This window comes from Narcine bancroftii, chromosome 6, assembly GCF_036971445.1.
Source record: "Narcine bancroftii isolate sNarBan1 chromosome 6, sNarBan1.hap1, whole genome shotgun sequence".
Classification (NCBI taxonomy): Eukaryota; Metazoa; Chordata; class Chondrichthyes; order Torpediniformes; family Narcinidae; genus Narcine; species Narcine bancroftii.
The window spans coordinates 21,859,310-21,885,962 of record NC_091474.1 but is presented as its reverse complement, the minus strand read 5'-3'; the positions used below and the strand labels follow the sequence as shown (position 1 = coordinate 21,885,962).

General features: G+C 41.9%; 2 protein-coding genes across 6 annotated transcripts in view; both read left to right on the top strand.

Moving 5' to 3' along the window:
* dhx35 (DEAH-box helicase 35) overlaps positions 1 to 9,136 on the top strand; it is an 82,956-nt gene extending 73,820 nt beyond the window's left edge. For both annotated transcript variants that reach the window (XM_069884221.1, XM_069884220.1), the window contains exons 19-22: positions 1,925 to 2,006; positions 6,599 to 6,670; positions 6,786 to 6,897; positions 8,270 to 9,136. In XM_069884221.1, the coding sequence (XP_069740322.1) occupies positions 1,925 to 2,006; positions 6,599 to 6,670; positions 6,786 to 6,897; positions 8,270 to 8,308 (305 nt within the window). In that variant the 3' untranslated portion in view covers positions 8,309 to 9,136. The remainder of the gene's footprint in view (positions 1 to 1,924; positions 2,007 to 6,598; positions 6,671 to 6,785; positions 6,898 to 8,269) is intronic.
* Positions 9,137 to 19,542: 10,406 nt separating this feature from the next.
* Positions 19,543 to 26,653, top strand: part of zhx3b (zinc fingers and homeoboxes 3b) — a 98,684-nt gene continuing 91,573 nt past the window's right edge. For 3 of the 4 annotated variants that reach the window (XM_069884219.1, XM_069884215.1, XM_069884216.1), the window contains exon 1: positions 19,543 to 19,774. The gene's annotated coding sequence lies outside the window, so the exon portion shown is untranslated. Of the gene's footprint in view, positions 19,775 to 22,385; positions 22,489 to 26,653 lie in introns of all 4 variants that reach the window. The other variant, XM_069884217.1, reaches the window with a different exon arrangement.

Here is a 26,653-nt window from a genome sequence, read left to right as displayed (position 1 = left end):
TATTGTCATAAACAGAAAAGTTTACCGATGATTGAAATTCTTAGTTGCTGCAGCCATATAGACAAACCATCTACAATATTATAAATTATAAATTGCCATAATAAGATGGAACAGTTAGTGTAATGGCCACCGCATTGCTTTTACAGAAGCAATGACATGGATTCAAATCCACCACTGTCTAAGTAGTTTGTACGTCCTTCCAGTTTTCATGTGGGGTTTCCCCCAGGTGATCCAGATTCCTCCCATCCTCCAAGCAGTTCGTGCAACGACTTTACAGCGCCAGCGATCAGGACCGGGGTTCGAATCCTGCGCTGTCTGCAGGGAGTTTGTACCTTCTCCCTGTGTATGCATGGGTTTCCTCCAGGGACTTTGGTTTCCTCCCACCGTTTGAAATGTACCGTGGGTATAGGTCAATTGGGTGTAGGTCAATTGGGTGTAGGTCAATTGGGTGTAGGTCAATTGGGTGTAGGTCAATTGGGTGTAGGTCAATTGGGTGTAGGTCAATTGGGTGTAGGTCAATTGGGTGTAGGTCAATTGGGTGTAGGTCAATTGGGTGTAGGTCAATTGGGTGTAGGTCAATTGGGTGTAGGTCAATTGGGTGTAGGTCAATTGGGTGTAGGTCAATTGGGTGTAGGTCAATTGGGTGTAGGTCAATTGGGTGTAAGTTGGGTGACCCGGACCCATGGGCTGAAATGGCCTGTTACTGTGCTCTATATCTAAATAGAATAGGAAGTTAATTGGCCACAATGGGTGACACAGGCTCGTGGGCAAGAAAGGCCTGTTTCTATGCTGTATCTTTAAATTTAAAAAAAGTTAAAATATGCCTAGACAGGAAAAAAATAATAAATATAATATATGTCCCTGAACCCAACCCAGGCAACATCATCTCGCAGAGGGTAGTGACTTCCCCAGAATGCTGTGGAGGGATATTTGAAGAGGCATTACTTTTTTTTTGAAAGCTCAGGGAATTGAAGGCATTGGGGAACTCGAACAAGAGTTGTGGCCTGGGGCAGATGAGCATATCAAATGGTACAACAGGTTTGTAGGGTCGAGTGGCCTACTCCTCCTGCTTTCAATCACAATATCAGTGTCAGAAAACATACAGTAATACACTTTTGTAGAACAAGTAAACAGGCAGACTATTTTCAAAATGGGGAGAAAATTGAAAATACTCAGATTCAAAGGGAGCTGGGAGTCCTCTTGCAGGATAGCCTGAAGGTAAACTTGCACGTGGAGGAAGTTCACAAGGATGATTCTGGCCTGTTCTTGTTGGAATTTAGGAGGGGGGGGGGAATATCTCATTGAAACATTTCAAATGTTGAAAGGCATGGAGAGAGTAGATGTAGAAAGTTTTTTTCTCAAGAGGGCAAATTGAAGGGTGTCCATTTAGAACAGAGATGCGAAAGAATTTCTTCAGCCAGAGGATGGTGAATCTGGAATTTGTTGCCACAGACATTTGTGGAGGTGAAGTCATTGGTGTATTTAAGGCAGAGATTATAATGTTCTTGATTAGCCAGGACCTCAAAGGTTATTGGGGAGAAGGCCAGGCAGTGGGCTGAGTGGAAAAATAGATCAGCTCATGATTGAATGGCAGGGCAGACTCGAGGGGCTGAATAACCTATTTCTGCTGCTATGTCTTGTGGTCATTCCTATGTTCTTGCATTGATATATAACTTTGCTTTAAACCTGCCTCTAACGCAGCCCACACCACCCTTCTCTACCTCACCCAATCACAGGCCAGACCCAAGCTCTTTTGTGTACCACGCCAGCATCTAGAACCTCAGCTCCAACCCCTTCCCAGTCCCAACCCTCTCCATGGGCTTAGCTTAACACTGATATTTCCATCTTTAGGTTCTACATGAGTAAAACAATTGCTGTGGTGTCCATTGAAATGCAGAACTGATCTGTGATGATTTTTCTCCAGGTGACCCAGATCCTATCCTCCGATGTATTGTTTCAGGATTCTTTGCAAACGCTGCGAGGTTTCACTATAGTGGATTCTACAGGTAATGACAATGTTTAATTCTTCTTCTGCCTTTACCTTTAATATTTATCTCTCCCCTTCTGTACATGCTCTCAATGCCTCTTAAGGAACTCCATTGTACAAGCATTGGTGAAATATCCTACTTTTAGCTCTGTCTTTAAGGATGAAAACAAGTTGTTAATTTATAATGCTTTATTCAGCTCTGATAAAGGCTTGTCACTGTAACTCTGGGCTTGGTTCACTCTCTCGGTTAAAATGGAGAATATGGCCCTGAACTGCTGTCCAATGTCTCCTCAGGAGCTGAGTTTGTATGAATTCCTGATGAAGGAATCAGGAGTGCCCTTTAAGCCCTAAGTTTAAATACCCTGCTTGTAAATACCATCAATGCCTAACTACAGTAAAACTCCAGTAATTAAGTAGTTGACTATTTGAAAATCCCAACATTTTGCTCGCTGAGTGCAGATTCCTCCACTTCCTTCTACTTAACACCAATAGATACCCTCTCTTCCTTTCACTCACTGGTTCAGACACTCTCTTCCACACACAGCTGCAGTTCCAGGTCTCCTTTCTACTCAATGGGGCTCACATTTCCACAAGGGGGGATATTATGTGGCTTTGCAAGAGGGTGTTCAGGCCACCTGAAAGGGTCTTCTGTATTGCACATGACCCCAATATTGGCAGACTTTCTTGTTTAATGACTAGATTTGTTTCTTTCCTGCTGTTATCAGACTCCTGACTGTACCCTAAAATAGTAAAATTATGTTGCCTTTGTTTTACACCAACTGTTCTCTCTCTGTAACTTTGCAGTTCTGCATTTCTGTACTCTGCCTAACTTGTACTATGAATGAGATGTCAACTTGACTGCTCGCAGAACCTCTGTCACTGAATTTTCAGTATATGTGACAATCAACTTAAATTTGATCTCTTTCCATGGGAAGAATAAAGGCCAGCCAGCAATCTGCATGAACAATGAGTCTTGGATAGTCAGTTGACCAATGAGATTGCAGTAGTGGATTCCACCAAGATCTGCACACATGAATGCAACCAGAAAATGGGAAGATGTTAAAAAGCAAAAAGGGCTTGAGAGCTAAAAAGTAGATTAGGTCAGAGTGATGAGACCAATCAGGTCTGTGGAGGCCAGCAGTACCAAGGATGAGTTCATTGGCGTTTGAACAAAAGTTAGTTTGCAACCATGTCCATGACACCTTCCTACAGTATCTTTAACATGAAAATATGTTCTGCCCCATTGTCAGTGTCAACAAAAGAAAAAAAAATCACAGAAAAAGAGAAAGGAAATCCTCAGAATTTTGAATTGATTCAAATGCAAGATTACAATGGAACCACGATACACTGAGAAGTGCTCGCTAAATTTCCCCAACATGCTTGCAACCTTCTTGAGGTGGGTTTACATGAAAGTCATTTTAGGGAAAAAGAGAGTTTCATGGATTTTGACACAGGATTCACCCAAAATATTTCTTCTTAATATATCAGGGCTTCTTTTTTTTGGTTTTCTATCTTATTTCTGATGTTTATTGAAATTCAGCTCAAGGCTATTGCAGAGGAATGGTTGTTGGATGGTTTAATGTCTTCTGAATCAGCCAAATAGGACAGAGTCCAAATCACTTCTGTCTGAGAATGAAATTAGTTCCCTTGCTGGAATATGTTTCTAACCACTCACAGACAGAGTCTGGAATTTTCAAAGCTGTTGGCATTGCTGCCAAAGTTAACAATTGGCATCGGACAGGGCAGGAGAGGAGGAACATTTCTGAGCATTAGGTCCGGTGGGATTCAATGATCTCCCCTCATAACAACATACAGTAAAAGCACATGGAAGAAGACCCATTTGAACCTTCAGCTTGCTTTACTATCCCACGTTACACAATACGCAAATTCCCGGTCCTATGTAATTTGCTGGGAGGGATGATTAAAGAAGGATAAAATTTTTCTTCAGAATCAGAATCAATTTATTGCCACGAAAGTTGTCATTTTGCCACAGTATCACAGTGTAAATATTTATATAAACCATCTTACAAAATAAATTTAAAATAGTGCAAGAAAAAGTGAAAGTAAGGCAATCTCTGTCATTGATTGTCCATTTAGGAATCGGGTGGGAGAGTGAAAGGAGCTGTCCTTGTGCCACTGAGTGCTCATCTTCTCAGGTTCCTATACCTTTTTCTTGATGGTAGCAGAGTAAAGAGGGCATGGCTTGGGCGGTGAGGGTCCTTGAGGATAGAGGCTGATTTCTTAGGACACCGCTTCTTGTGGATGTCCTTGATGGAGTGAAGACTAATGCCCATGATGTCACAGGCCGAGTTAACAACCCTCTGGAGTTTTTACTTGACCTGAACGTTGGCATTTCCGTACAAGTCAATGATGTAACCACCCAGAATGCTCTCCATGGTATTCCTGTAGAATTTTTCGAGAGTCTTTGGTGACATACTGAATCTCCTCAAACTCCTGACAAAGTATAGCTACTGGCGACCATTCTTCATGATTGCATCACTATGGAGGCTCCAATAGAGATACTTGGAGATGTTGACACCCAGGAATTTGAAGTTCTGCTGAGCCCTTGATGAGGACTGGGTTTGTGTTCTCCTGACTTCCTCCTGAAGTCCACAATCATCTCCTTGGTTTTGCTAACATTGATGCAAGGTTGTTGGTGTCACACAACTTAATGAGCTGATCTATCTCCCTCCTGTATACTTCCTTATTGCCGTTTGTGATTCTGCTAACAAGCGTGGTGTCATTGGCAGATTTGTGATAACATTGGGATTGTGCCTGGCCCCATAGTCATGGGTGCATAGTGATCCCTGATGTAACCAAATTTTGGCCAATGTTGTCTACAGGATTCTGGTTGAGCTCATATGGGGCTTTTCATTTGAAGAACACTTGCTTTCCATGCAGATCTGATTTGAAAGAATTTGATGTCTGCCACTTCTTGGTCACTTCAACAACATTCTGTTTCGAAGTAGACCCATGTATACTCAAACCAGTTTCCTCGCTCTCACGAATGGCTGCAGTTTTTGCAAAATTGTGGAGTGGGCAAACTTCAGAAGATGACCATTAATTATAATTATAGAACAGTTCCTGTCGACTGGAGGGTGGTGAATTTAATCCCACAATTTAAAAAAGAAGAGAGAAATGATGGAACTACAGACCAGTTAAACTAATATGAGCAGTGAAAAAAATACTAGCAACCATTGCAAAGAGTATGAAAGATGGCACTTTGAAAACATCAACAGGATTACGGTACACGAAGTCGGAATGGATTTAGGAAATGATAATTGGGTTGCTGATATACTCGATAAGTGAGAACGTGTGGAGATGGTGTATTTCCACACAGGATTGGGGGTGACACATTTGGCATCGATTAAAACTTGGTAGATGAGACCAGGCAAAAAAGATTGAACCAGACTTCTGCTGTATGGGGGTTCGTGGGGAACTGCAGGGATCAGCTTTTACCCCCGTTCACAATCCATATCCTGACCAGCTTTTAAGTTTGCCCCCGACACAAAACTGTGTAAGCTTATGTGCTGAGAGGATCATCCACACAGGTTTCCATGCCATTCAGGAAAGTTGATTGAAGTATGCGTATCAAGTGGATAAATATGAAATATCTACTTTGGTAGGAAGAAAACATAAAGGCAATGTATTATAGGAATGGATTGGGAAACATTGAAATACAAAGAAATCTCGATGCCTTCTTAGGAGAACAAACATGAAAGTAAACCATATTGTTAAAAAAGTGAAATCATATATTATCTTTCATTGCAAAAGGTTTTGAATGCATGAACAAAGATGTTTTGCTACAATTATATAAGGTTCTGAGGAGATCATACCAGGAAACAGGAAAGTCTGCAGAGGCTGTGATTGTAGTAAAAATACAGAAGTGCTAGAGGAACTCTGCAGGTCTCGCTGCGTCCATAGGAGGTAAAAATCTTTAATCAACGTTTCGGGCTTGACCCCCTTCATTCCTTGAAGAAGGGCTTAGGCCTGAAACGTTGATTATTTATCTTTACCTCCAGTTGACGCTGTGAGACCCTCTGAGTTCCTCTAGCATATCTGCGTTTTTACTTGGACCATACCTGGAGTATTGTTTCCAGGTTTGGTCAGCTGACATGGATCTGCTCACCAAAGAGGGAATACAGCCAAGGTTCACCAGACTGATTCCTGAGATGGTAGGTCTGTCATATGAGAGATCAAGCAGGTATCTATTAGAGTTCCTCTTACACAAGTAGATGGAATGGATTTGGGAGAATATTTCTGCTTGGTAGGCCAGGACAAGGAATCACATTCTTGGAATACAGGGTAAAATAATTAGAACTGAGATGAAAGAAATATCTTCTCTTGGAGGGCAGTCAACTTGTGGAATTGTCCATCACAGAAAGCAGTGGATGCCAAATTACTGCATATATTGCAGGAGAATTTTAGACATTAAAGGGTATGGGGAGAAAGCAGGAATATGATATTAAGATGGAGAATCAGCCAGCATGTTCAATGTCAGGACAAGTTTGAAGGGCCTATCCTGCTGCTGTTATAGTTTCAATATTTCTCCTGCATATAGCAGGATACATTGGTAGACATAACGTAAGCTGAAACCCTATTTTTTCAAAGGACCATTCGAGATGATTATGAGCTCCATATCCATCCGACATCTGTACTATATGGTGAGAAAGAACCACAATGGTGAGTTTGAACACCCATTTGTAAGAGTAAATCAGTTTCTTCAGTATCTTGCAAAATCAAATTTGTTCATTGTTAAACCCTTATTGTTGCATTCCACTTCCCTCCATGACATCAGGGTTGTGTACAATGAGATCATCCAGACATCCAAGTACTTTATGAGGGATGTGACTGCAATCGAGTCTTCATGGTTGTTAGAGTTAGCCCCACACTTCTACCAGCAGAAAACCGTAAGCATTACCTATCCCTGTACTATTTAAATGTGCATTGTATCACTAGAAAATGGGCTGTAAAAACAGAAAGGCATAACAAATTGAAAAGGTGTTACAATCAAAGTAACAGTGTGGTTAAGTTATACAAGTATGAATGCTGGAAATGTAAATGAAATAAGTAAAACTTGAATTGAAAAGCTTAGATCAGTAAGTGACCATGACATTACCACATTGTTGTTAAAATGATTCTTGTACATAATTGTCCATCAAGAAAAAGAAAATGGCCAGCTGATCTGGGCTGACCCATGCCAAAGTAGCCAGCTCATCTGGTCTGATCCATTACAGACTCCTGGCTGCCTTTAAAAATGGCCAAACAAACAATTCCTTCAGGGATAAGGAGATGCAAAAGATAGCAGATATTGGAACCTGGAGCAAAAATACAAGTCAACAAATTGCTCTTTGCTTCTCCAGCGATGATTTGTGATGGCTCAGATATGTAGTATTTGTAAATTACACAAATAAACTTTTCAAATAAAATACGAAATCTAATTTATCATATGGGTGTGGCTTTTTAGCACATTAGAAGAGAACATAATTCATGTTTAGGTCAAGCCATATCAAATCCTCAGTGTGTTCTAAAGTAAGTCACACTCAATAAATTAGAGGTGTTTTCATGGATGCTGTGCAGGAAAGTGCACACCCAACAATGGCCCTCCTGTGGAAAATGATAGCTTTTATTTGGTGTTTTCATATTATTTTTTAAAGTTTTGTTTACAGCACAGTAGAAGCCAATCCAGTGACACCCATATTAACCTACAACCCCACACGTTTTGGAGGATGGGAGGAATCTGGAGCACCCAGGGAAAACCCACGTAGACATGGGGAGAAAGTACAAACTCCTTTAGATAGCGCTGGATTTAAATCTGCATCATAAATCACGTTGCGCTAACCATGAAAACAATTAGTGGAATATTTTTATTGCTTGTTTAAAAAGCAGAAGCCACTGTCTTCAAGTCTAGTCAAGTTTATTGTCATCTGATCGCACAAGTACCTCCCAACAAAACAACGTTCTCCAGTCGTTGATGTAAAACAGGCAGACACACAACCAGACATAATACACATGATACAAAAAATACACATGCAGGACAAGTATTCCTATATACAAACAAATAAATAAATATTGTTCTGTCAGTATGAGAGTCTCGGATGGTCAGTGTGAGCAATACCTTTGGTCGTTCAGTCGTTCTCACTGCCTGTGGGCAGAAGCTGTATCTCTTTCCCGACGGGAACAGTTGACAGAGATGTGGCAAAAATTAGTAAAAGAAGATGCTTGTTGTAAAGTAAACCTGATGTGGCTAATGTTGTTTCTTTTTGTTTTATCTGCTTCTAGTCCATTTCACAAATGGCAAAGAAATCTCGAGTTACCTGATGGTTGTTCAGCCATTCCGCTCACGCCTACAAGAGGCAAGCCAATCAGCTACACGCAAAGTCAGATTGTATTCTTTCCCCCCCCCTCCCCCCCCCAACCATCTGTGAATGAACTTTGATGCAGCTCATGTCATCAGTTTATTTCTTGGGTAAACTTTGAAAGCCAAGTTCACACTGGAATATCTCCACTGCAGGGCCAGGGCACTGCAGTTCAGCATTTGAAGGCAAGGCACTCAGTTCTTTTTAAGTTTTATTCTCTGGTGAGTCCAGTTTGATTTTAATAGGCCTGAAAATTTGAAGAGGGCTCTTTTAGCACTGCTTCATTTGAGCATTTGTTTTGAATCTGAACACCAGGATCTGCTAGTATCAGCAAAGCAAGATATGTACAAATTAATTGAGGGCATGATTTAAACTCAGTCAGTTATGCCTCCATGATACAAACTTGTCTCATTAGCAGGATAAATAGCTTTAGACAAACCTATATACAATGTACATAGCCAAGTAACCCCCACTCATCCTGTCAAGGCTGTGGATAAGAAAACATTATAACATGTAGTGTAAAGGACCTTTCGCATATAGTAACTCGTAGGAAATGATTAAGTCGGGCACTGAAGTTAAAGCTTTCGGAGCAGTTCATACATATTTACAGCCAAAATAAATGCTCGTTGTGTAATCTTCAGCTTCTTCTGTGAAGAATATTGCTTTCAACAACAGTGCTGAGTGGATGTGCTTGTACCATGGTCTTTGTGTATGATAAGCATTCTGGTCTGTACATGTTCCTTCCTGTAATTTTTTTTTGTAAATACAACAAATAAATCCATCATGTTAAGCTCTTGTTTAGGTTCCTTTTTTTTTCAGTTTGTTCTCTGTAAATTTGCCAGGCACAGCACCAGGGTGCAAGACAATTTCTGCCTCTTGAAAATGTTCATTTTTGTCAAAATAGAAACAGGAGATTACTGTTCAAAATCTCAACCTGTTTCTGCCATTCAGGGAATTTGTGTCTGACTTGTGACCAAACTCCATATCCTTTTCCTCTTGTCCTTAATATCATGGGTTATCAAAATTGTTAGATTTAAAATTTAGATAGTGTTAATTGGTGATTATGAATGTGAATTCTGAACATTACCAACCTCCACACAACGAGGTGCATAATGATAGTGTCCAAACTGGCTTGCCATTAGTTTGACATAATTGCTTACAACCTTAACCTGACTAATCAGTGGAAACTATTTGTCACTGTTTTCGTAAAACTTCAGTGATATTGGCTCTTAACATTATAAATTCCTAGAAATAAAACTGTAGCTGGTGTCACTTTCTTTCTCTTCATAATTTATACCTTAGAGACCAGGTGCCTCTGGTAAACTTAGTGCTCCCTCCAGAATATACCTCCTAAAATGAGGTGCCCAGAACTTCTAAATATGTCAGATGAGCTATAAAAAAAATAGTCGCAGGAAGGGTGTTCATACACATGCACACGCACACACACGCACACACGCACACACACACACACACACACACACACTTTTCTTGGATTCAGTAGCCCTGGATACACACACACACGCACACACTCTTCTTGGATTCATTAGCCCTGGATACACGCACACACTCTTCTTGGATTCAGTAGCCCTGGATACACGTACACACTATTTTTCTTGGATTCAGTAGCCCTGGATACATACACACACACACACACACACACACACACACACACACACACACACACACACACACACACACACACACACACACACACACACACACACACACACACACGCCCTGGATGTTTAAACTTACTGGTTTAAGGAATAGCAATATCTGATAAATTAGTATCAACTATCATTTGCAGGATCAGAATCCCAGAGTATGATTTCTGACCACAAGAAAACTCCAGGATTGCTCCATTTGCCTTTCCTGTTGCCTTCTACAATGACTGGTGTTACAGGACAGCAGAAGGCAATCCTGCCATTTAAATTCCAACCCCATACCCAATTCCACCCAAATGAACCTACAACCCCATACATTTTGGATGGTGGGAGGAATCCGGAGCACCTGGGAAACAAAGTGTTTTTGTCATTTGTTTTTTTTCCCATCTTCTATGTAAGTTGAGAAAAATTGCCACCTATCATAACAATTATTCTTATATCAAACTTAAAATCTAAAGCAGATGGTTTGCACTGAGACTACTTTCACATCTCCTGATGAGAGAGAGAGAGTTTGGGAGAGACTGCCTTGGGAAAACCACAAAAGGAACCAGCAGTACTCCAAGAAGGAAGTAATTAATTCTGGAGTTATTTAAGGGTGTTTGGAAGGGGTGGTATTGAAGCCGGTATCATTTGCCATTTGAAGTAAAGAAACATGCATCACAGAGTAAAGGCAGAAATTAGGATAATTTTAAAATTTGGCACGGCCATCTCGTGAAAAGAGAAACAAGGCATCAAGCTGGAAAAGACTGATAAATGAAAATGACATTCAGTCTGTTTATTCCCTCACTTCACTCTGTTCAAGGCCAGGATTTATTAATTTTCTTTCTTTTAGCAGGAGCCCAAGGGTGTGCTTCCTGTTGAAGCTGGAGAACATGAGTAGATGTTTCAATCAAGTTACTAACTGTTCCTGGTTTGTTCTGAGGTTATCAGCTTCAAGGGAGAGAGAACAGAAGACTTGGTGTACCATCAGCTGCAATATAGACTTACAAGAATAATGCCAGAGCTAAACAGCTCAAATGGATCATTTAACATTGCAAACACGTGAGTTTACCTAATTAAATAACCCCTTCATCATCTACATTGAAGATATTTTAAAAGCTCAAAAAAAATTTTAGGGTAAAGTGCAAGAGAAATAAAGCGAGGGGCAGTTTTGATGAAAGGACATTGAGCTGAAATGTTAATATAATTTCTCTCATCACAGATGCTGCCTGACATGCTGAGTAAATCCAGCAATTTTAATCTTAATTTTTAATATCTGCAGTTTTTTTGGCTTGTTTTTCAAATAAAATTAAAGCTGCATTATTTGGAGTTGATGCCGAGAAGCATTTGTTTATAAGAAAGTTAATGAAAATATGGAAAGCATTGCTTTAAAAAGCTGTATGGCCTGTGAAAGGAATTGAAGACAGAAATTGAAATTGGCAATTTTTGTTAGGCAGGGTTATGAAAACAAGATGGAAAGATGCAGTTAAGCCACAATATTATTGAATGACAAGATGGACTTGAGGAACTAGGAGGTCAGATCCGAATCTTGTGTCTTTCATTCAAAGACAGCAGTGTTTTTAATTTCCTGTGAGCTTTTAGAAATTCAAAACTGATTTGGGGTCATGGAGATAAAGGATGAGTGTGCTTTTAAATCAGTATGATATAGTGTGTGGTGGTCCTCGAGGATTTCAACTTCAGTTATAGTATAACAAGGGGATTGATGCTCCTGTGGTGGGAGTTAAATTAATGCAATTAATTAATTGTGCTGTCCAATTACAGCAATATGATCAATTAATCCATATGCCTTTCAAACATGGGAGGAAACAGGATGGAGCACCCAGTGGAAAGCCATGCTGCCATGGAGAGTACATACCAACTCCATTCAATGGCGGATTTTAACCCAGGTCACTGAGATCCCTCCTGACCTACTGAATCCCACCAGTTTCTCTTTGTTCACACAAAATTCCAGTATCAGCATTTTCTGTGTTTCTTCAGCAGAACCAATGATGTCCTCTGGAGTTAAAATGTAAGCAGACAGTGCAGGCCACCTTGCTTTAACCACTGAGAAATGCAAGACACCAGGAACAAGTTCCCCACAGTCAGCAAGTAATAGCAATTGAATGTTCTTTTTATGGGAACGCAAGTTAAAATACTGCTAGGTACAAAATTTTAAAGTTCACAAAGCCTTAGAACTAGAATCAAACAACAGTATCAAGAAATTGCAGTGACATCACAAGATTTTTTTTTCTATTTATATTCTCATTTGGATCAGGGAATAATACAGTTGACACTTTTCATTGATTGTAATTGTTGTTTCCAATCTTTGGATAGTAAACAAAATGCGGGAAGAAAGAATATTGAAAATCTAGGGGATGTGGGGAAGATTTCAAGCATTATCAAAAACTGAGACAATTCTTATATTTATAAGGCAGAGTGAAATAGCACATATGTGTGTATAATAGATATATTATGGTATATATGAGTGTAATTATCTTTAAACATGAAAACAGTATCAAACTTTAACTTTTGACTATTAACTTAGCCCCCTTCTAATTCTAAGCGCACATGTATGTAAGTTCAAAAAAGTTCTTTGATTCACAGTCCAATCTCACTTCTCACTCCTCCCAAGTTCACGGGTTGCAGGCAATTCTTATTCTGAGCACAGAATTTAACATTTATTCAGTTCACCAGGCTTTGGTGCTTGAGAAGTAAGTGGTTACCACTCAGGAAGGTTCTTGTCGGTTTTCAGAGAGAGATTTGTTGTTCGCTGGACACCCACAACTGATTCCTTCCGATCAGCCACTTCAGTGTCTTGCCAAAGAAACTCGCCCCAATCAGGGTTTTCCAGATGATAACCTATTTCTTTCAGGTCACCACAGAGTTCCTTTCTGTTCCCTTATTTCGTGAAACATTATGTAACCAGTCCTCCTCTTGTATGGACCACAGCTTTGACTTGGCTGAACAGGGAACTCAACCCATCTTCAAAATGGGGTTTTCCACAAGTTTGCCAGCTTGTCCTGTTCCAGTCCCAGCTGCTGCTGCTGCTGAACTGTAGAACTGAATTCTCTCTCTCTCTCTCTCTCTCACACACACTCAGAGAATACCACATGACCTTCTTAGAACAGCCAACTGCAGTCAGACAGACTGCGGAACCGAACCTAATCTTCTGAGTTTGTTCATCTGTTGCTTTCCAAAACAATAATCCATTGCACCACAGCATGTTTAATTAACACCTACTTGCGAAATCCTTATAGGCACTCTTAAAAGTTTTTGTAAAGGCATTTGTAGCCTGGACTGTCTGGCATAAGCAGAGCTCTGGAATTTTAAATGGTGTCTGTTTTGAAGTGTTTGCAGGTGACCTACACTAAAAACCCTGCCACAATTTATCTCCTTTTAAAACATATCTGTATACAGCATAAAATATAACATAATCCGTCACATTATGTATGGGTGTGTGTATATGTCTGGATTTGTGCAACCCCCTATTCACCTAAAATCCATTCTCGCACATGCTGTTCCTTTCTGAGGAGTGGGATATGCTATCAAATCACACAAACTGACTGAAAGGAACCATCATCATCCTATTGGGATGGGTGGTTGTGTTTGTATGTATGTATGTATGTGTATGTACATGTGTGTATATACACTTTTATAAATGTATATATGTATACCGTATATGTACATAGCCATATTGAACTTCTGAGATCACAAACAATCAACTCACTAATGTTTTTTAGTGGCTGTTTTATAACAAAAGGATTTAACCTGACCCTTGGACTTGTCACAAGTTTTATTTGAAGTAGATTCAATCAGCCATTCCTTCAGTTTAAACATCTATATATTTCACTGTAATTGTATCCTATATGGTTACATGTGACCAAAAAACCCCGATTAATCAATTCATCCACACATACATTACTGTACAGTAGGATACTTAAACTTCACATGGGAAGAGATACCTGCCTTGATCTTCGGGCTTTCTGCAGATTGGTGAGTTGGCTAAAACTCTAGCATTGTACGTGTGAACAACAAAAAGTCTGTTTAGATCGACATATGAAACACATTATTGATAAAGACAAATAATTTTAACTCAGGCCTTGACTCTTGCCAGTAGTTATGGTCTACAACAGCTTGAAGAACATTGAATGCCACCTTTTCCGATTTTAGTAGGCTAGCGCATCCTGTGGAGGCCGATGATGGGAATATATGTGCCATCAATGGCACAGCACACCTTGGATATCCCCGTTCTGCAAATCCATCTATTGTCTCCTGAAGATGTGCATCACTTAGAGAGTCATCAAAATGCCTAAAAAGGACCTTCTTCAAAGCTCCAGTAACTTAGTATACCAATACATGCACGGCAGCCACACTGATACCAAAAATACAACTAATGGATTGTTATTCACATGGGGTAGCATACCTCCAGAAAGCAGCGGCGAGTCTATTGCCAAGGTTCCAGAGGCCGTGGCCAGTTTGCTGCCTTGTGCCTCATGTATGGCTCAACGAGTTCCAATGCAAAGTCAAAAGTGTTGCGAGACATACGAAAATAACTCCGCCATTCACCTTCACCAAAATTGTTGAGGGCATTAGACCAGAATACAGGCCTGTGTGGTCTCTCTCTCCTCTACATTTTTCTATCTGAGACCAGTGTGAATTGACTCACAAGAACGAGGTGCTCCTGTCTACGGCATCTAAAGTCCACACATCTTTCTGCCTCAAACAGCTCCTTGCTTCTTTTCAATTTCTCCTCCAATGTACTTCTGATCCCACAAACATGTTGCTTGCACGAATCCACCCATCTACACATCATAAAGTTGTGTACAATGTGCAGGAAATTTGCTTGCGTTTAGAAGAGTGGCATAAATATTCACAGCTAGCATAAGTACATCAAGCACATTTTCAGGTGGAAAGCAATGTCTGACATGTATGTTTTACATCACACTAGACACCAATGCTGTTGAGTTACCTGTGCCGCCTCTTCTGCTCTCAGAATGCTGGCTTGCTGTGTAAAATGATTTACTAACCTGGCATTATGCTAGTTTTGTTTGTTTCAGTGTAAACAACCAAGGCCAGCTTACTGCTGGGTCTTCTTTACAGCAATATTGTGGGATTTCTGTGTAAAAAGCTTAATGGACTCTCTAATGTAAATTAAGAACTGTTATGTCAGCCCTGTAACAGACATTTTATTATCCTTGTTACCTTATGACTAGAAATGATTTTCTAGTCACAAATTAGAAAATTTTCATTATGGGCCAGAAATGAAAGCTGCTTTTAGAGCTATGATAAGGAAATATTCACCTTGATGGGAATTGGTGCATGGCCTTAACTCCAAAGAGTTTCTAAAAACTTTCACACACATTGCTCTCACTGTGACTCTGAGTAAAAACATTCCATCACTTGCGATGGAGATCAAGAAGTTTGCAATTATGATGACTATCTAAATTACCTTCCACAACAAAAGGGGCATTGTAAGATCCTCCACAAGGAGAACCAGACATTCAAAGAAAGATGCAGCACTGCTTGATCTATATGGGACAAGTTGGGCTAAAGGGGCTGTTTCCATGCTTATTAACGATGAGATTACAGGGAAATGGATTTGAGGAAGGTGATGGCTCTGAGATATGTAAAGTCTCAATGGACTAAAATAGTCTCCTGATACTTTGTAATAAAATAAGGATGTGGACCTCTTTTACTCAATTAGATTTAACAGAGTTCCACGGACACTCAAGTTCAACATTCAGATTTATTTCAGAGTGTATACATGTCATCACATATAACCCTGTTATTCTTTTTCCCTTTAGCCTGGCAGAATTTCTATTTATCCGTAGTGCAAAAAAAATGTTCTCAAAAAAAAGAGAGAAGTGTAAACAAGTAGGAAGTGCAAACAAATGAGCAATTCAGAAAATAAATATTCAATAATAAATAAAATGCAAAGAGTCCGTAAATGGGTCCCTGACTGAGTTTGTTGTTGAGGAGTCTGATGTTGGAGGGGTAGCAACTGTTTCTGAACCTGGTGGTACGAGTCTTGTGGCACCTGTATCTCTTTGCTGATGGCAGCATGAGAACAGAGTGTGTCCTGGGTGGTGCAGATCCTTGATGATTGCTGCTGCCTTCTGACGGCAGCTTTCCATGTAGATTTTCTCAATGGTGGGGAGGGTTTTGCCTGTGATGTTTTAGGCTGTGTCCACTACCTTTTGCATGGCTTTCTGCTCAGAGGCATCTCGATTCTGAACATGGAAATGATGGAGAAATTAAGTGAAAATATTACCAACAACCTGTCCTAATCCTGCCTTATCGATGCTATGAACAAGAAAATGCAGTAACAATTCCATCAGATGCCTGTGGAAATTTGGCATTTTCCTGAGGTCTCTAACCAATTTTTGTAGACTAGAAGTATCCTGTTTGTGTGCATTACAGCTTGTTACGCTCTGTCCAAGACCACAAAAAACTGCAGAGAGTTAAGCGCACTCATGCAAACCATTGACGCTGACAAAACCTCCCACTGTCTCGAAAAAGCAGCCAAGTTATTAAAGGACCCACTCACCCTGGATTTACTATCACCCTGAATATACTATCTTCTCTCTTCTTCCCCCCCACCCCCACCCCCGCAACTTCTATGGGGCAGAAAATGCTCCTATCCAGGTTGAAGGACAGATTTTTTCTTGCTGTTATCAGAGTCTTGTGGTAGAAGATGATATCTGTGCACTGTTTTAACTGAACTTTGTACCCTGCACTTAGTAACACTATATCCCCTGCTCCTGTTGAATTAGTATAACACTATGTCTGTATGTTTATTTGATTATTGTGCTATATGCAGTGCCTTAAATTACTTTAATTACTGATACACTAAAGGATGAGCTGATGTGCCTGAATTGCAGGAAATAAAGCTTTAAGTGGAACTGATTCACATGACAGTAAAGAATTCAATTCAATTTGAGGTTGTCTCAAGTCTTGACAATCAAGTCCTGGAAATTCTGGCACTATTTACATTTATGTTTATCCTCTGGTTTATCTTTTCTCCCACAAGGATATGTCATGCTGGGAAAAATGCCAGAACGCAACACAAAACTTTGTCAATGTAGTAAAGTATTCATGTTAAGAGAAGTGATACCAGACAAAGCAAAACCACACACATATATATTGAGCCTGCTTGTTATTGGTTTAGAAGTGGAGAGGGAGGGGATTCGAGAGTTGCATCAGCAATATCAACACCAGCTTTGTCCAATTGAACTGGAACTTAAATGCTGTAGTAAAAAGAGAAATTTTAAATAGTGCTATAATTTCCAGGACAAGATTGTCAAGGCTTGAGACTACCTTGAATTGGGCTGTTTTATTGTCAGGCCTGAAACGTCGGCAATATATCTTTATCTCCTATAGAAGCTGAGTTCCTCCAGCATTTACTGCGTATTTTTACCACAATCCCAGCTTCTGCAGACTTTTCTGGTTTACTAAAGTTAGTTGGGGAATGGGGTTGGATTGGGTGCATAGACTTGATGGTACTGGGAGCAGATAAACTTGAAAATCTGCAAATGCGTTAAGCGTGCAGTTCAAAGACACAAATTAAAATGCTGGAAACATTCCGCAGGTAGGAAGAGAAATGGAGTGAACAAAGCACAGACAGTACCTGACCTGCTGTTCCAGCAATTATTTTGTTTTTAAACTTGACTCCTGACGCTCGGAATCTCTGTGAATGTCATTTGCAAACATCTGACAAGCAATAAATTCGAGAAAAGAAAACCTCAATAAAACAGAAAAAAGTTATTTTCTGGAAGCAACGTTGCGAGAAGAATCACAATGTAAAGTCAAAGCACAAAGCTGGAGAAACTCGGTCCGCTGGTCGAACAGTGTAGCTCAAGCCCGAAACGCTGGTTCCGTATCTTGATCTTTGCTACACGGGTTGACCTGCTCAATTTCTCCAACATTGTGTTTTTACTTCAACCACGGCGCCTGCAGACTTTCCTGCTTTATTTCACAACGCAAAGTGCTGGAGAAACTACGGGCATCCTCGACATGCAAAGGATTGCCGACGTTTTGGAACGAAGACAGAATGTGGATTAAATGTTTTGCTCCGTCAGCGTTTTGCTTTATAAGACTGTTGTTTAAATTCTCTGATTACCAGCTCTTTAATGCTCAGTTGGTGTGCGAGTAGGCAGCTCGAATGGACCAATTTACCAATAACAGTATAATATCAAACCACCAACGGGTACAAAGGACCGCTCTGATTGCTTAGCTCGGAATCAAAGGGCTGCGATACACCAATAATCGAGAGTCATCATAACATCTCGCTCTTTTTAAATAAGAGTGTGTTCTGCACTTCGACACACAGCGCGCTTGTTACATTTGCCTTGAGAACGGTTTCCTGACCTCTCTGCTGAGATATAATTCTCAAGGTTAGACACAAGAAAATGTATAATCCTTCAGGTTAGGGGGGGGGGGGGGAGGGAAATAAAGCGAATGAATGTGAGGGTCGTAGTGGCCTGGGTGTGACTTCTGGTCGGGAGTTTGGGGGGGGGGGGGGACACTGAAGAAGGCGATCTGTGCTAGACACAGTTCCAACAGCGAATGAGAGAGAGAAGGGGAGGGAATCAACAATACCCGGGCAACCTGAGAGAGTGATCCATGAAAAGGGACCATCAGAAGAACAGATATTCGGCACTCATTTCAAACCCACAGCACCCCCATCCTATCGTGCAAACGCCACCTTCACTCAGAAGCGGCCGCTTAAAAAAAGAAAGGGGTCCAAAGGCGACTATCGAAGCATCCTTTAACTGCAGGCGTGAGAGAAAGAGTGCGCAGTGGCAGCATTTAATAAACGTGGATTTTTTTTTAGACCCACCCGGGGGGGGGGGGGGGATGAACTTGAAATGAAGGTGGGAGGGGAGAATGAACTTGAAATGAAGGTGGGAGGGGGGAAGGATGAACTTGAAATGAAGGCGGGAGGTGGGGGAGAATGAACTTGAAATGAAGGTGGGAGGGGGGAAGAATGAACGAAATGAAGGTGGGAGGGGGGGAAAATGAACTTGAAATGAAGGTGGGAGGGGGATAATGAACTTGAAATGGAGGTGGGGGGGAATGAACTTGAATGAAGGTGGGAGGTGGGGTGGAGAATGAAGAAATGAAGGTGGAGGAGAATGAACTTGAAATGAAGGTGAGAGGGGGGAGAATGAACTTGAGATGAAGGTGGGGGGAGAGAATTAACTTTAAATTAAGGTGGGGGGAAGGTTGAAGAGAGGGAATGCAGACAGCCAGGACTGGGTCGCCAGCAGCCCCCATCCCTATCCCCCCCATCCCTATCCCCCCATCCCCATCCCCCCCAATCTCCATCCCCCCCATCCCCATCCCCCCCATCCCCATCCCGCCCCCATCCCCCCAATCCCCATCCCCCCCAATCCCCAATCCCCCCCCAATCCCCAATCCCCCCCCCCAATCCCCAATCCCCCCCCCCAATCCCCAATCCCCCCCCCAATCCCCAACCCCCCCCCAATCCCCATCCAATGCAAACCGAGGGAACTTCCAAACTCTTTGCCCCGTTCGCAGGAGCCGGTGACGTTGCCGTCACGTGCTGCCAGCGTCCTGGCGTCCGATGGGGTCGGATGTACGAGTCGTTCTCCCTTCGCCCTGTGTGTGAGGGAGAGGGAAGGGGCGAGTCTTTCCCCACCACCCCCCCCCCCCAAAGGAAGAACTAATGCTAATTAGTCCTCGTTTATTTCTTTTTAAATGCGACGGGACGTACAATCCGAGGAGAACGGAGCGGCGATCGGAGAGAGGGAGTCGCTGGCTTGGTGAGGAGGGGGCGGCGGGGGCGGTGGGGGTGGGTGGGGGAGGGGAGGACGCCCCCCGGGACGGCGGCCGCGGGGTGAGTGGTGTCGCCCCTCTCGTGTGTACCGATGGCTGCCACGTTCTCCGCGGCGCTCCAATATTCCCACCTCGCACCCCCACCCCCTTCCCTGTTGTTCCCTTCTCCCACTGGTCCTGGGTTGGATCAGGCCCATTCTCAGCACCCCCCCCCCCCCCCCCCCCCTCCACCCCCCCCCCCCTCCACCCCCAACCTTAAACTCCGGGAGAAGAGAAGAGGCAGTAAAGTGGCCCAGAGAAAATGGCGGCCCGTCCATCGCCCGGTGGGGGTGGGGGGGGACACACACAGAGCAGGGAAGGGGGTGGGGGTTGGAACAATCCGCTCCCTGCGGGGCACCCTCTCCCACCATAGGAGAGCCCGGTCCCGCTGCAATCTCGACCACTTCATTCGCCCTCCTCCTCAATGTTCCCTTTATTATGGGCACAGGTTAAATTCCATTCACTCAAGGACACCCTATCACTGCCCCAAGTTGGTTTTGACACTTCCTCTTGGGGGGTGGGGGGAATGGGGAGCTTGTGAGTCGAGTTGAGAAGAGGCATTTTTTTTCTCAACATGATGGGGCAGGAACTGGCCAGGGCTGAAATGTGTCCTTACTCACTCTATCAGTGGGGAACAGACTGCAGCTTGCCAGTCAGTATGTTGGGGTTAACAGGATTCTTAATTGCGAATGCTAGTGTAATCTTTGCCTGGTGCTGACTGGACGTGTAAAATCTGGTCCGATACTGCTCTATGTACACGACGTGGGTCAATCTGATACATTCCGCATTTAAACATATTGGTTACAGTATATTTGATTTTCTAAAATTGACACAATTTGCCTTGCACAGCCTGCTTTTGGATAAACTGGTTGATGGATTTTTCGAAATTGGGAACATCCCATTCGTTACTTTCTTTTTAAAGGGTCAGGGTGTTTCTTTGTTTTCCTTTTATTTTGCGTTGGCCTACTGTAAATCAGGGCTGAGAAGCATTTCCTAAACTGCACATGCGTCTGAAAACACCAGTGACTCATTGCTCCAAGCCATTGGGCAGACCCCAGCCACCAAGCTTCAGGAGTGCGGCTGAGAACGGATGTTTGCAGTAACTTTGCAGATTTCATTTTAAGTCGCGTCTGTCAAAAGGCTTCAGCTTGAGAGCAAAGTGCTGAAATAGTTACAGTCCCTTTTTAAAAAAAAAAGCAGTTTTTATAAATACGTTTATTTGTTGATAAACAAAGTCTTCCTCTTTCCCATGAAGCCAGATTTCTACACTCCTTTAAATCAAAATAAACTTTTCTTTATGACTGTAAACCAGATGCTTAACCATGACAGTTCAATGTATTTTTGAGTATATGGATTTTTTTTTCCTAAGAGTCTGATGTCAGACAAAATTTGATAGGATGCTTGTTTAAGTTATTCATAGAGCCCCCCCCCCTCAACCTCCTCTGCCTTTGCTGGCCATACTGATAAAAGGCATGAGATTGTGGGGCCCCCTCTACCCCACTGTGAACATTGGCTCATTGTTCGGAGATGTGGGCAATTCGGAGGTTGATTACTACTCTCTCTTGTCAAGTCCCCTGCCTCTGCCTTCCCTCCTGTGGGTAGACAGTAACAAAATCATTCCATCTGTGGGAGGCAGGATCTCAGAGCTGACACCAGCCCCTTTTCCCACAGAAAACTTTAATAGGTTTCGCCCGGATCCCATGTGAATAACTTGTTGGGTTTGAATTACTACGATGTCATTCTTGTTTTGGAGAGAGGGGTGTTCAAATTACTGCCATGCTATTGTTTTGGAGACAGGGATGTTTTAAAATTTAGTTTGTAAATAAAGTGGTAATGTAAATAGGTACTTTCATCTTGGCTCTGTCATCGTACACATGCTCTGAATTCTCTCCATATACTTTGAGCCACCATTCTTCCTGAATATTTTGTTCCCTTTGTCTATGTGTCCCCGCTCCTGTTCCCATCTGTCCTCCCCTTGCTCCCCTCTGCCCCCAACTATTTTGTTCAAGCACCTGCCCACATTTAGACCATACCTTGATGAAGGGATCAAGCCTGAAATGTTGATTATGTATATTTACTATATAAAGTACACTGTTAGACCTGCTGAGTTTCTCCAGCACTGTGTTTTTACTTGAACTTGTGTCTGCAGACTTTTGGTTTACTTGTGTACATGACTGTTGCTTGTGTGTTCTATTCATTGCCTTGTCTTTCTCCATTTCCACTGCTCATACTTTCCTGTCTTTTCAACCACTTGCCATCTTGTTCTTCTCCCCTTGCCCCGATCCTCGTCCATGTGTTCACTGGTTTTTCCTCAGTCTCACACCAACCACTACTTGACTTCAACACCCAATTCCTTTGGCATGTTACTCGATTTTTTTTTTTCTCTCTCCAACCCCTCCTTTTGAATGGCAATGTATCTCGTGGGAGGGCAGTATTAGTGTCTCTTAGTGTCTAGGTGATTTACCATTCTTACCATTGGAATTTTGTTACTTTTGATTTGTCAACTTTTACAACATGTAAAAATTTGGGCCCTTCTCCCTTTTTCTATGTGAATTGCAGGTGTGTTGTTGAGGGTTCCTAATGCATGTGATATAAGGACACAAGGACATAATGGTCAGTCTGCCCATTAGTAGGAGCCATACCTGTTAATAACATCTTTAAGGTAAAGTGAGAGGTGGGAAATGTGATAACTTCTGATTCTATTTTGGACTTAAGACAAGTATCCAGGATCCTGAAAGTCTCATATTTATCTGTGCTTTACCTGTTGTTTTGAGCTTTTATTTGGTACAAAATGCCTAGTACAGTGAGAAGGGTTCTTCTGCAAACAAACTAGCTCAAAGATTTCTACAGCCATGTAAAGAGCACCAAGCATAGGATTATAATGAAAAGGAAGATCAATTGGCCCTAAGTAAGGGTAGCATGATCGTGCCATAGTGGGGTTCCTTTAGTCACCTGATTTTGGGTGGGGGGGGGAGTTGTGATGGGTCTGTCCGTGTGTTGGCTGCATTTCCCAGGTAGTGGGAGATGCAGATGGAGTCCATGATGGGGAGGGAAGTCTGTATTATGTTCTGGGATGCATTCATTACCTTCTGTACTTCTTAGAGCTTCAGAGCAGCTCTCACACCATGCTGTGACACATCCAGCAAGTGTGCCTTCAATGGTGCACCTATAGAAGTTGTTGAAGGATAACAGTAACAGGCTGTGCTTCCTTCATCTTCTGAGAAAGTAATGGTGCTGGTCTGCTTTCTTGTCTGTTGAGTCAATGTGCTTGACCCAGGTCAGGTCATTGAAATATTTATTTCCTGAGAACTTGAAACCATCTACCCTTTTGACTTCAGTGCCATTAATGAGGACAGGGTTGTGGATTCTTCCTCCTCTCCTGAAGGTCAATGATCATCTTCTTTATCTTATTAATATTGAGAGAGAGTGTTTGTTGTCTTGGCACCATGCTACTAGACTTTCACTGTATTATCATTATTTGATACCCCACCCATTTACTGTTATGATTACTGCTCAAAATTTATGGGACCCCCCTTCCCTGTACTCTCTCTCTTTTTCATTTTTTATTGAGTTATACAGAGCAAATGTACAAGAGGAGAGTTATATATGCGTTCATGTATTTACAAATGTGTAAGGAATAAAAACATATTAGTATTTATCAGATGTATATTAACCATAAATTTCTTCTCTTGTAAAACAGAAAAAAAGAGAGAAAAAATTTAATTGCAAAATCCCCTCTAACTAATCTAAAAAGTGGGCAGTCCATTCTGAGAGTAAAGATGGAAAACTTTGGTTAAAACCAAATTTACCATAAGGAATTATGAGAGAATCATACTTCTTTCCTAATGACTACATAAAAATGGCCCCATCCCCACCCGTGGCCCCCAGGGGTGGGGCTTTTGAGAATGGCTGGTAAAGATACTGCACCGGAGAGCAGAGTTTGATCCTGACCTTGGGTGCTGCCTTTGTAGAGTTTGCAGAGAATATGTGCCCCAGTTTCTTGCCCCGTCCAAAGACCTACAGGTTGGTAGGTTAATTGGCCCTGGAATGGTTGGTGGGGAGGAGAGGAGGTTGATGAGAATGTGGGGGGATTAAAAAAAACAATAAATGGAGGATTAATATAAATGGAATTTAGAAGAATAAGAGTAGATCTTGTAGAAATATGTCCAATTATGAAAGGCATAGATAAGATTGAGGTAGGTAAGTTGTTTACATTGGTGGTGGGGGGGGGGGGGGGGACTAGAACTAGGGGACATAGTCTCAAAATTCAGGCAGTAGATTTAGGATGGAGATGAGGAGGAACTACTTTTCTCTGAGAGGGGTGGATCTGTGGAATTTGCTGCCCATTGAAGCAGTGGAGATGACGTCAGTAACTAGATTCAACATAAGGTTGGATAGATTTTTTACTCAGAAAAGGAATTAAGGGGTCTGGGGAAAACTTAAAGACAGATAGGTGGAGATGAGCCTATTATCAGATCAGCCTTGATCTCATTGAATGCAGAGCTTGCTTGATGGGCCAGCTGGCCTAATCCTGCACCTATTTCTTATGGATGGCATAGATTTGCTGGGCTGGGTGACCTGTGTCTGTGTTGTATCTCTTTTTGACTCTATTAGTTCTTTGGCTTTACTAGAGCAGAAACAATCCATTAGTTAGTTCAACTTCAAGTTTATTGTCTTCTGCACCAAGGTGCAATGACAAAGTTTGTTTTGCAAACAGTCTAGCCAAGACATCCTACGCATAGTGCAGCAAGTAAAACACAGCACAGAAGCGCGAAGTTGCAGAGAGGGATCATTTGATGCAGAGCAATGGCCACATAATTTTACTAGCACGAGGTTCATTCAGGAAGTAAACAAACTGTCCTTGAATCTGGTGGTGTGTAATCTCACACTTGTGAATCTTCTTCTGACAGGTTGAGGAGAGATTCACTGCAGTTAGATGAGTCTTTTAATATGCTTGCTACTTTTACTAAAGCAGCGAAGTTTGTGTGATGGTTTGAGCTGCATTTACAACTATTTTACTTAGTAGTAGAGCATCCCAAGCCTCCTCACTGGAATGTTGTTGAGCAGAATGCATGAAGACATATGAAGACAGATGATAAAGTGCTTGGTCTGAGGGATTAGTTTCGTGGTTAGTACAAAAGAAGAGGAAAAGTTGGACATCCTGGGATGGAATTCCCAAGGCACCCAAAGACACCCTCACCAGTAGTGGAACAAAGAATGTTATGGATAGACAAGAGGCCAGCTTAAAGCTGAGGGTAATTTAAAGAAATCATCAAATGCTGGAAACACTCAGCAGGTGAAAAGGTACCTGTGGAGAGAAAAGCCAAATTAATATTTCGGGTGGAGGCTCTTTCATTCTGATATGAACGGACTGAGCATAAAGCCCTGTAAAAGATAGTGCACACAGCCCAGTTCTTCACAGGTAAAAACCCTCCCCACCATCGAGAATATTTACAAACAATGCTGTCATCGGGGAGCAGCAGCAATTGTCAAGGGCACATGTTCTTTTTTCACTGCTATCATCAGAAAAGAGGTAAAGGTGCCACAAGACTCGCACCATCAGGTTCAAAAAGGAACTAGCATTATCCCTCCACCATCAGATTCTTCAACCACAAACTCAATCGGGGACTAATTTAAGAACTCTTGCACTTCATTGTTATTTTCCTCTCTGTATTGCACAATCAGTTTGTTTACCATTTTAAAATTTATTTACATGTGTACAGTTTTTTTTGCACTACAAATAAGTAGTAATTCTGTCTCACCCACAGGAAGTAGAATCTCGGGGTTATGCGTAATGTCATGTATATACTGACAATAAATCTGAAATCTAAGTCTAAGAGATCGAAATCTAACTGAGTTTCTCTTTTTATAGATATAGCCCAACTTAATTTTTTAAATAAAAAAAAATTAAATTTAGACATACAGACATATACCACGGTAACAGACCATTTTGGCCCACAAGTCTGTACTACCCAATGTACACCTCATTAACCTACACCCTCAGTACATTTTGAACGGTGGCAGGAAACTGGAGTCCCCGGAGAAAACCCATGCAGACGCGGGGAGAAGGTACATACTCTTTACAGACAGTGTGGGATTCGAACCCTGCTTGCTGTAAAGACATTGCGCTAGCCGCTATGCCAACCCTGCCACCCTGAGGACTTGCTGAGGGTTTCCAGCATTCTCTGTTTTCATTCCAGATTCCCAACTTCTGCCTTTTTTTTGGAGGAATAAAATTCAGCCTTTAATCACCTTGCATATTTTTTTCCAGGATCCACCAGCAGGTAAGAAGATTGGGGAACAATCCCAGCAGGTGTCTGCTTCTGGATCTTTTATAAAGAAAAATAACTAGTTGTGCACAGCATTGTTTTTTGTTTAAGTTGTAAAAGTGGACTGTGAGTTCAAGAAAATCAATGATTATAATCTTTGAGTTGGCGACATAAAATGGCAGTGTGACACCTTTCTCAGCAATGGCTTTCAGCCACGCTATTTGCACAGTGTGTATATTTTCTATACGTCATTGTCCATTTCTATTCTTTCAGTCTGCTTTGTGGTCCGTAGCTACTCTTTGGGGGTGGGGGATGGGTGTTGGTTTGAGTATTTTTGTGGTGAGCCATTCCCCCCTGCTGTCTCTTTACACAGCATTGCTTGTGCAAGCTTCACTGGCTCGCCCCACCCACCCTTTCCCCACACCTCCCCCAGAGTGTTATTACTGGAACAGAACTTCATGATGTCACCTTCGTGCTAATTCGAGGTGAAATGTCTCTTCCTAGCCTACGTCTGAACTGCAAATTTGTGGGGTTTTTTTTTCTGAAGAACAGGAGTGT